Raw genomic sequence first — 10,879 nt, 5'->3', positions numbered from 1 at the left:
TGGTTTTCTGTTACTTGGAAACACTTCTATTTCATATTAACAAGTGACCATATTCACAGATTTCACTGGGTGATTTTGGAATGGTATACTAGCATACTGTGCAGTATATCCTGCCTACTGTGTACTTTTTATTAAAAACAGTATGCTGTGTACAAGGCTAAACATTTCAAACAGAAGTATACTACATTCTTGTCCCATGACCTCATCGCATTGCATGAATTAAGTAGCATTCAGTCATCATCTTGGAAATGTTTTAAATACAGTTTTGTGTAAAAATGTGTTAACTTACAGTCTGATCAAATTATGTCAAGAGAGATCTCTGCTGATATTACTTCCTATTAATTTGATCAGCTATAGGAGACTGTGCAAAGTATACATACTGCATACTTCAAAACAGTACACATAGTATAGAATTATTCCAAACACACCCATGTATAAATACATTTTACTGCACCAAACCTGACAAGAAATGAAGCTGGAAGTTTGTATTTACCAACTTTTAATTGCGTGACAATCTCTTCCGTTATCAGTTTATAAAATCCCTCATCAATAACATGGAATGAGTTCAACTCAGTCAGAAAGCAGGTAGATCTTTTCAAAGGCTCATGCTATAGGAATATACGAGTGGGGTGGGGGTTAAAGTTAGAGATATGACAACATTTTTAACATAATTTCTCATAAAACTATTCTAATACTCTATATCTGAAATGTTTCACCTATCATTTGTTCTCTCTGTTTTAAAAAATACTTGAGTTTAGCACTTTTTTTTTCTCGCATAGAATTTGAATACAAACGTTAGCATCATAATGTAAGAAAGGCAAAGGTTAGAAATTTGGCTGAATCACACAGCTTGACACATTTGAACATGAATCAAATGTAACCCTGCAGCATTTGGGGGGGGGGGAGGACTGTACAATGGGTGTCAGTTACATTTCATACAAATTGACAAATAAAAACAGAAAAAAAAAAATAAAAACTCCCTCTCGCTCCACCTGAATGAGAACACGTGAAAAGTCTGCCAGCCACACTCGGTATTAGAGTCTTTGCTGGTTTCATACGCTCGCCCAACAGACACACTGAAATTCCTGAAGAATCTTCCAATGATGGCTCTCGAAGTTCCTCTCCCTGACTTACTGGAAGGTTGTGCAATTTTGGCAGGAGTGACAGTTAAGTGCTCTTGCAGAGTTGGAGAAAGAGAAAGATAGAAAGAAATGTGCATCTGGAAGGAGGAAGTCTGTTTTCCTCATGTCACTTTCTGTGTCCCTTTCTGAGAGCATTAAACCTGGGGAATAAGTGTCAATAGTGCTGTCTGACACAGAATGAGAGAAAGACTGACAGAATGGCTGTGTCTGAAACCGAAGGCAGCTCGCTTACTGCCTTGCTGCCCAGTTAGTCAATGACTTAACAGGCAGAATTAATGTATACAGGTACCTCTTTTCAGACAGGCTTCCAAGGCACCATAACATCATGTCTTTTGATCTAGAACACATTTTGAGTAAACTTTAGAGATAACCAAGCAAATATTTAATGCCTACTATGCTTATTTCTTGGTAGGAATAGAACTACTGGTCGAACATTTGGACACACTTCACTAAATATGTTTCTCATGATCATAAAAACCTTTTGATCTAAAGGCTTGAAATTAGTGTAGGAAAATAATTTGTGCCTACATATGAATTTAATTTGAATGTTTATTTTGTTTTTTTTTAATCAATGGACGAGTTGGATTGGATAGTAAAAGAAAAATAGTCAACAAGTGACCAGAATACATGGAAACTCCTTCGCATACTTCTAGGGTTGCCAACTCTTCACCACACAAATACAGGACTCTTGATCGCTTAAATACGGCGCTGTCCAAATGGGAAAGTTTGGGGTGTTGAGGGATATTTTACGGTCGTTTTAGAGTTTATGGTGATACATCGTCATGGCATGAAGTTGTAAATTTGAATATAACTTTACACAGAATGTTAAACATTGGACTGTGCCTTGATGCCTTTCTACCTCTGTATACTCCATAAAGACTAAAGTATCCACCTTTTTTGTGAAAGCAGAAGTGTTCCACGATTCATAACAGAGGCCTGTTTTCATTTTCTGGTCTCCAGTGTTTTCACTCGCATTGGTGTATGTTTTTAACAGATAAAGTGATGTTTAGCATATTCAAATTTAGAAATAAAAAAAACATGGATCCATACTGCCGATAATTTACAGAGTCGCGATGACCGTCTTTTGAGAGTGTCTCACCTGAGCGGGTAGAGGACATGAAGCGATGGTCCGAGGTTAGTTACACTGTTGGTGATTAGCCGAGTTTCCACTATCAGGCCAGTTCGAGCCAGGGCTATCAACTAGTCAGCCGGGGCCAATAGCCTCGGACCTCGATACATGAAACCAAAACTGATCTGCATTCCCACCACTGGGCCAATAGCCCTGCAGGCTGCAAAAACTGGGCTGCACGCGGACAGTGCTGATAACTAAATTTACATCACACGGAAAACCAAAGTATACTTTAGCCTTAAGTAGGCACCAAATTTCAGGTTTTGGACACAGCCAATGTGTAGGTGATTTACAGAGAAAAAGAGGCCAAGAGAAAGTCTGCTTCAGCTGATGTTGGTGGTCACTGTCCTACACTCTATGCTCTATGTGTCTGGTATATGGCTCAGTGGCGTATCGGCCAGCTCCATTAACCTGTACTTCTCCTCCAGCGATGGCTCGGTCCCCTGCAGGTGAATTAGTGGCTTGGTCTGGAAGACGCCCAGACGCTCTTGGTTCCTCTTGTTGTAAATGTTCACCCTGTGCTGTAGTTCCGGGCTGGCCTTCACAGACCCCGCTGGACTGGGCAACTTGAGGTTTACCGGGTCCACCCTGCCTTTTTGGATGAGGCAGGAGTCCTCAGACAGGGAAGACAGCAGCTCTTTGACCACTGCGCTGGGGTCGTGGATGCCAGATTGTGTCCCCAGGGCCAGAGGGCTGGAGTATGGAGGAGGGCAGTAACGTTGGCCGCTGTAATCAGAGGTGGAGGCTTCACGTACAGTGGAGCTGCAGTCAGTGGTGGAGCCCAGCGTATGGCTGCTGACGCTATGCTGCCGTGCTGTGAAGCTACAGCTGGACCGGGACATGGTCGTGCTGGACGCTTCGCTTACAGAGCTGCCCGTGCGTTCTTGGCCACTGCCAAGGCCATCAGCACTGACAAGCGAAGGGGGAAGCTGGTTAGGATTGGTGGGAAGGTGGATATCGATGGCTGTTGTGGTGATAACGCGTGCACCAGGGTCGGGCACTCCGGTGTCTGAATGTAAAACAGTAATAAAAGATCATGTGACTCAGCTTAAGACGCTTACATTACAAGTTGTTGGCTTATTAAGCATAATCGGTCTTTGAATATGCATGTCAACGTGCTCAATGACATTTGGATTAGTGGTCAACCAATGTATCGTCCAGATTAGGGTCATAACCACCATAGACACTGAGAGGGATGCACCATCCCAATCCTGAATTTGTGGTTCCAATCTTAGGCCAAAGTGATATCTCTGCCAGGCCGATTAATCGGCCGATATTTTGCATTTTGAGATCATCGTATTTGAGCAATAACCATGCTTGCTATGATAATAAACAGAAGTTATAGCTCTCCCTTGTGTCAGTTCCAGAAACTACCAACCTTGTCAATGGTTAGTTGAGTCCTGATTGTACATTTTCTGTTTTCAAATATTTTGAGTGAATTTTAATTTCACTTCAGCAATTTTGTGCACATCTCATTTATACTTGTACATATTTGTACACAAAATTTACTATATTAATAATACATAAATGTATAAACATTATACATATACATAAACATTATATAAAAGTACTAATATTATTAATATAAATTATATAATAATTTATAATATATTACTAAAAAAAAGTGTCTTACCGCTACTTGGCTCACTGTAATACTGGCTGATGTAGTTATTCATATCATCCTGAATGACACTCTCTGAAACAAAACAAAAGCATTTCTATCACAAAATGAGCAGTGGTCATGTGATTTTATTAACTAGTTGAAAACCCAGAATTCACTTTAATAACCTCTTATTTTTTTATGTATGTTTTAACTAACTAATATTCTGTTGCTGAAAAACTTGTATCTGAGCAATTGACAGAGTACAGCAGGTATAGCTTAAATATACATACTGAATGGCTCTCTGAAATACTTCCTTCTGATTGGTCAAATATTTTTATATAATGACTGCTAAAATCTATAATTAATAACCGTTGTCCTGGCCTACTGATTTCCTGATTTCCTAAATAACTATAATAGGGACACAAGTATTAAGGTATTTATATAACTCGATATCAGTGCAGGGCAACACATTGTACCATATACATCACTATTCTGATTTTCTATAATGACCATTTCCTATGAGCATCATTATCGGTTTCATGTCTGCTTCTTTGCCCCCTGACCCAAAAAAGCACTGTTTGATCTGTTCTGGTCTGTAGCTGCAGAATCGGTCATTGTCTGGGTAGAAGGTCTTATATCCTGCCTGGCAGAGCGCTGAGTAAAATGCACTCTAAGTGCCATCCACACATCTCTGGAGACGAGACCCGGCTCACAGCGCCTTTTTAAATTCATTTTTAATGTTTGAAATATTTATCAAACGCAGGCTCGGAAGGAGACTGCCAGCCGACTAAAACACCAGCAAGACAATCACTGCCCAATAAATAACACATGAGGATGAACACGACTACAAACACACACACTCTCTCTCTTTCTCTCTGACAAACTCGTCTTTAAGAGAGAGGGGGGAAAGAGAATGAATACAAGACAACATGTTTCAGAAAGAAATTGCACCCTTTCAAAAATTTTAACATTGTAATCATAGTTTCTGCCAAAATACAACAGTTAGCTAAGGCAAACTTTACTATTACTATTGCTTGTACTTAGGGTTATCATTTTTTTTTTTTTTTCAAAACCCCCCAGAAAGTATTAAAAGTTTGTTGTGTAACTCATCCCACACTGTTGATACCTCAAATTACATGGATTGTTGAGTAGAGGGGTGATATTATTTTTAAGAAACTGGACTGGATTTTGACTGGTCGGATGATAAAATGGGTGATAAATTCCCTTAGACTTACATTGATGGAGGGACTTGAGCCATTTTTAGGGACAATCATAACATGGAGACTTGGTAAATAACACCCTAGCAACCAGCCAGAATGCAATAAAACAACCTAGCAATAGCCTAGCAACAACCCACCCTTGCAACTACCCAGTACACCATAGAAACCACATAACAGACAGGGTTGGGAAGTAACGGAATACATGTAACGGGATTACGTATTTAAAATACAAAATACTGTATTAGTAACTGTATTCCACTACAGTTACAATTGAAATCATTGGTAATTAGAATACAGTTACATTCAAAAATATTTTGATTATTGAAGAGATTACTTTGCATTTTATTGTCATTTGTTTTGTGTAGTATTTAGTCTATTCAGTTGGAAAACATTTATACATATAAATTATGCGATCAGAAAAATATGTTGTTGTGAACACTCTGTGGGGGTTTGAAGTAAGTTTGGAGCAGCAGAAATAGTTAACCTTGTGTAAATTGGAAAGTGAACATTTAGCTTTATGCTAAGCTAAAATGCTATTTCTAGCCCTTTACATTCCCTTTTCCATCTATCAAGAAAATCCACGTTAGATCAAATATATATATTTTTATCTCTAGTAAGACATTTGATATTAGGGCAATAGAGTTTTATTATATTATTATATTATATTGATTATAATTTTATTCTTGTTGAAAATTTTTTGTATTGTTTTACTGTAAAAAAAGAAAAAAGAAAATATCTGATAATCCTTAAAACAAGACAAATTTGCTTTATTTTGTTTTAGAAGAACACTGCATAAGATATTTAGGCTTTTTTCAGATAATGTATTTTTAAAATGTGTCACTGTACTGGCAGATTTTTTTATAGTCAAAACAAGTAAAAAAAATCTGCCAGTGTTGAAGAAGTAATCCAAAGTATTATGTTACTGACCTTGAGTAATCTAACTGAATACGTTACAAATTATATTTTACAGCAGGTTTTCTGTAATCTGTAGTGCAATACATTTTAAAAGTAACTGTCCCAACCCTGTTAACAAAGCCCTAACAACCACACAGAACAGCACAGAAAGCAGAAACCACCCAGAACACCACAGAAACCACCTTGCAATGCCCTAGCAACCACCCAAAACACAATAGAAATCACTTAACAATGACCTATCAACCACACAGAACACTACAGAAAGTAGAAATCACACAGAACACCCTAAAAACCACCTTGCAATGCCCTAGCAACCACCCAGAACATCCTAGAAACCATGTAGTAATGCTCCAGCAACCACCCAGAGCACCCTAGCAACCACCCAGAACACCCCAGAAACCACTAAACACTGCCCTAGCAACCACACAGAACACCCTAGAAACCACTTAAAATGCCCAAGCAACCACCCAGAACACCCTAGAAATAACATAGCAATGCTCCAGCAACCACCCAGAGCACCCTAGCAACCACCCAGAACACCCTAGAAATCACATAACAAAGCCATAGCAACCACACAGAACACCATAGAAAGCAGAAACCACCTTGCAATGCCCTAGCAACCACCCAGAACACACTAGAAACCACTTAACAACACCCTAACAACCACACAGTACACCACTGAAAGCAAAAACCACCCAGAACACCCTAGAAACCACGAAGCAATGCTCCAGCAACCACCCAGAGCACCCTAGCAACCACCCAGAACATCCAAGAAACCACCCAACAATGCCCTATCAACCACCCAAAACACAATAGAAGCCACCAAGCAATGCCCTAGAAACCACCCACCCAAGTAACCACCCAGAACATCCAAGAAACCACCTAACAATGTCCTAGCAACAACCCAAAACACAATCAAAATCACCTAGCAACCACCCACCCAAGCAACAACCCAGAACACCCCAGAAACCACTTAACAATGCCCTAGCAACCACACAGAACACCACAGAAAGTAGAAATCACCCAGAACACCCTAAAAACCACCTTACAATGCCCTAGCAACCACCCAGAACACCCTAGAAACCACTTAACAAAGACATAGCAGTCAAACACAACACCGTAGAAAGCAAAAACCACACAGAACACCCTAAAAACCACCTTGCAATGCCCTAGCAACCACCAAGAACACCCTAGAAACCACGTAGCAATGCTCCAGCAACCACTCAGAGCACCCTAGAAACCACCCAGAACACCCCAGAAACCACTAAACAATGCCCTAGCAACCCCACAGAACACCCTAGAAACCACTTAAAAAAAAACGCCCTAACAACCAGCCAGAACACCCTAGAAATAACGTAGCAATGCTCCAGCAAAACTATAAATTATTAAATATATGCTCTATAATGACAACAGCACATTTTAAGGCTGCTCTGATGCTGCATTTCATTTCATCACTGGAATATTTGTGTGAGCGCATAGGTCTTTCCTTATTTCCTGACAGGTTTCCTTGTTCTTCTGGCGCAGAATTTTTCGTTCTATCAAAACCTACCAAAACATATATATGTGTGTGTGTGTGTGTGTGTATATATATATATATATGTGTATATATATATATATATATGTATGTATGTATGTATATGAATGTTTATATATATACACAGTTGAAGTCAGAAGTTTAAATACACTTTAGCCAAATACATTTAAACTCAGTTTTTCACAATTCCTGACATTTAATCGTAGAAAACATTCCCTGTCTTAGGTCAGTTAGGATCACTACTTTATTTTAAGAATGTGAAATGTCAGAATAATAGTAAAGAGAATTATTTATTTCAGCTTTTCTTTCATCACATTCCCAGTGGGTCAGAAGTTTACATACACTTTGTTAGTATTTGGTAGCATTGCATTTAAATTGTTTAACTTGGGTCAAACATTTTGGGTAGCTTTCCACAAGCTTCTCCAATAAGTTGCTGGAATTTTAGCCCATTCCTCCAGACAGAACTGGTGTAACTGAGTCAGGTTTGTAGGCCTCCTTGCTCGCACACACTTTTCAGTACTTTCCAGAAATGTTCGCCCTTTTTCCTCCAAACATAACGATGGTCAATATGGCCAAACAGTTCAATTTTTGTTTCATTAGACCACAGGACATTCTCCAAATATAAGATCTTTGTCCCCATGTGCACTTGCAAACTGTAGTCTGGCTTTTTTATGGAGGTTTTGGAGCAGTGACTTCTTCCTTGCTGAGCAGCATTTCAGGTTATGTCGATATAGGACTCGTTTTACTGTGGATATAGATACTTGTCTACCTGTTTCCTCCAGCATCTTCACAAGGTCCTTTGCTGCTGTTCTGGGATTGATTTGCACTTTTTGCACCAAACTACGTTCATCTCTAGGAGACAGAATGAGTCTCTTTCCTGAGCGGTATGATGGCTGTGTGGTCCCATGGTGTTTATACTTGCGTACTGTTGTTTGTACAGAACGTGGTACCTTCAGGCATTTGGAAATTGCTCCCAAGGATGAACTAGCTTGTGGAGGTCGACAATTGTTTTTCTGAAAAAAGAAATGGCTGATTTCTTTTGATTTTCCCATGATGTCCAGCAAAGAGGCACTGAGTTTGAAGGTAGGCCTTAAAATACATCCAAAGGTACACCTTCAATTCAGTACACTTCCTATCAGAAGCTCATTGTCTAAATGTCTAAAGGTTTGACATAATTTTCTGAAATTTTCCAAGCTGCCTAAAGGCACAGTTAACTTAGTGTATGTACACTTCTGACCCACTGGAATTGTGATATAGTCAATTAAAAGTGAAACAATCTGTCTGTAAACAACTGTTGGAAAAATTACTTGTGTCATGCACAAAGTAGATGTCCTAAATGACTTGCCAAAACTATAGTTTGCTAATATTAAATCTGTGGAGTGGTTTAAAGAGTTTTAATGACTTCAACCTAGTGTATGTAAACTTCTGACTTCAACTGTATATATGTGAATATATATATATTGGCAATTTCAAGCATTTTATAGCCTTCATTCCTCAAAACAATGATTGACTGACGAGTTTCTAAAGAAAGTTGTTTCTTTGTTGCCATTTTTGACCTAATATTGACCTTAAGACATGCCAGTCTATTGCATATTGTAACAACTCAAAAACAAACACAAAGACAATGTTAAGCTTCATTTAACGAACCAAACAGCTTTCAACTGTATTTGATATAATGGCAAGTGATTTTCTAGTACCAAATCAGCAATTTAGCATGATTGTTGGAGTGATGTCTGCTGGAAATGGGGCCTGTCTAGATTTGATCAAAAATGACTTTGTTCAAATAGTGATGGTGCTGTTTTTACATCAGTAATGTCCTGACTATACTTTGTGATCAGTTGAATGACACTTTGGTGAATTAAAGTACCAATTTCCTTCCAAAACAGCAAAATCCGTACATTATTCCAAACTTTTGGCTGCCAGTGTATATATATATATATATATATATATATATATATATATATATATATATATATATATATATATATATATATATTTGTCTTTTCATTTACTTTAAAATTATATTTTTAAATATTTCAACACCAGATAGGAAGTTATATATTATATATATATATTTTTATCTGTCTATATATTTTTAATTATTCTATATTTTTTACTTAATCTATTTATCTTTATTCTTAAGTGTAATATGTCTGCTATTGCTTTCTGAGGGTTGCCACACTAAATTTAGTTGTATTGTGTACAATGACAATAAAGTGTCTTATGTCTTAACCTAATCACTATGAACTTTATTTATTTTTGGTGTCTCCATCCAGAATTTCAGGAATCCAGTTCCTGAAACTAAGCAGACTTTGAGAGCGATGATTCAAAATGATCATGTCATGCAGTATCTCTTTGTGGCCACGCAGCCCAATAAATTCTCATGTGAACCACAGTGGAGATAAAAGAGACCTCAGTCTCGGTGAAGCACAACTTCAAAAAGCAGGTCTTTAAATATGAGATCACACAGCAGCCCTTATTTTTTTTGTGTCATTGTCTTTAAAGAAAAGTTCACCCAATAATTTAAATTCTGTCATTATTTACTCACCCTCATGTCATTCCAAACCTGTATGACTTTTTTTTTTTCGTTCGTAGAACACAAACTGAGAAATGTTGACTCAGACTGTCCAAAATGACAAAACAACAGCATAAAAACTGATGCGATGTGTCTAAGGCACTTTCTTGTCATTTTGGAGCTCAAGTCTCCATTTGCTCCATTATATGGAAAAGAGTAGCCAGTACATTCTTCAACATTTCTCCTTTTGTCTTCTATGGAAGAAAGTTAGTCACACGGATTGGAAACAAGTAAATAATGACAAAATGTCTATTTTTGTTGTTGTTAAGTATTCCTTTAAATGCATCTTACTCCCATTTTATAAGTGTCTTTGTGGCACTAAATATGAAATACGGCCGCCAAGATACGCGCCCTCAGGCAACCGTCACTCTGCGTCTCCTCTCTTTGTCTCTGAGGTCTCCAGAGGTCTGCTTGCACTTTGACAGCTCTTTCTGTCCTCGTGCCATTTAGAGGAAAAAGCCACAGGCTCGCTCCTGGTGCCCATATTTCCCGCAGTCCTCTGGGGACTGAAGTGTGGCTTGCACGAAGACCATTGTGGGTTTTTTTCAGGTTAAAGGAACAGATGTTTGTGCCATAGTTGACTACTCTTTCTGGAGGAACAAGACCCAATGCACAGAGCAGCCTGTGTGTGTATTACAACTGTACTCCTGCCAAACAGATCCCAATGTGACCTGACATAATGCGGGGAACATAATAACAGTCTGTTATGATGGGATATCAAGTGATCTGTCCTGTCACTGTAAATTCTGAAGGGATGTTAT

General features: G+C 38.4%; 1 protein-coding gene across 2 annotated transcripts in view; it reads right to left on the bottom strand.

Annotated features, from left to right (window-relative positions):
• Positions 1 to 493: 493 nt before the first annotated feature.
• Positions 494 to 10,879, bottom strand: part of LOC127436154 (transmembrane protein 266-like) — a 119,570-nt gene continuing 109,184 nt past the window's right edge. For both annotated transcript variants that reach the window (XM_051690111.1, XM_051690112.1), the window contains 2 exons: positions 3,905 to 3,967; positions 494 to 3,280 (listed from right to left, as the gene is read on the bottom strand). In XM_051690111.1, the coding sequence (XP_051546071.1) occupies positions 2,634 to 3,280; positions 3,905 to 3,967 (710 nt within the window). In that variant the 3' untranslated portion in view covers positions 494 to 2,633. The remainder of the gene's footprint in view (positions 3,281 to 3,904; positions 3,968 to 10,879) is intronic.

The sequence above is a fragment of the Myxocyprinus asiaticus genome, chromosome 46 (genome assembly GCF_019703515.2).
Source record: "Myxocyprinus asiaticus isolate MX2 ecotype Aquarium Trade chromosome 46, UBuf_Myxa_2, whole genome shotgun sequence".
Lineage (NCBI taxonomy): Eukaryota > Metazoa > Chordata > Actinopteri > Cypriniformes > Catostomidae > Myxocyprinus > Myxocyprinus asiaticus.
This window is presented reverse-complemented; position numbering and strand designations above follow the sequence as displayed.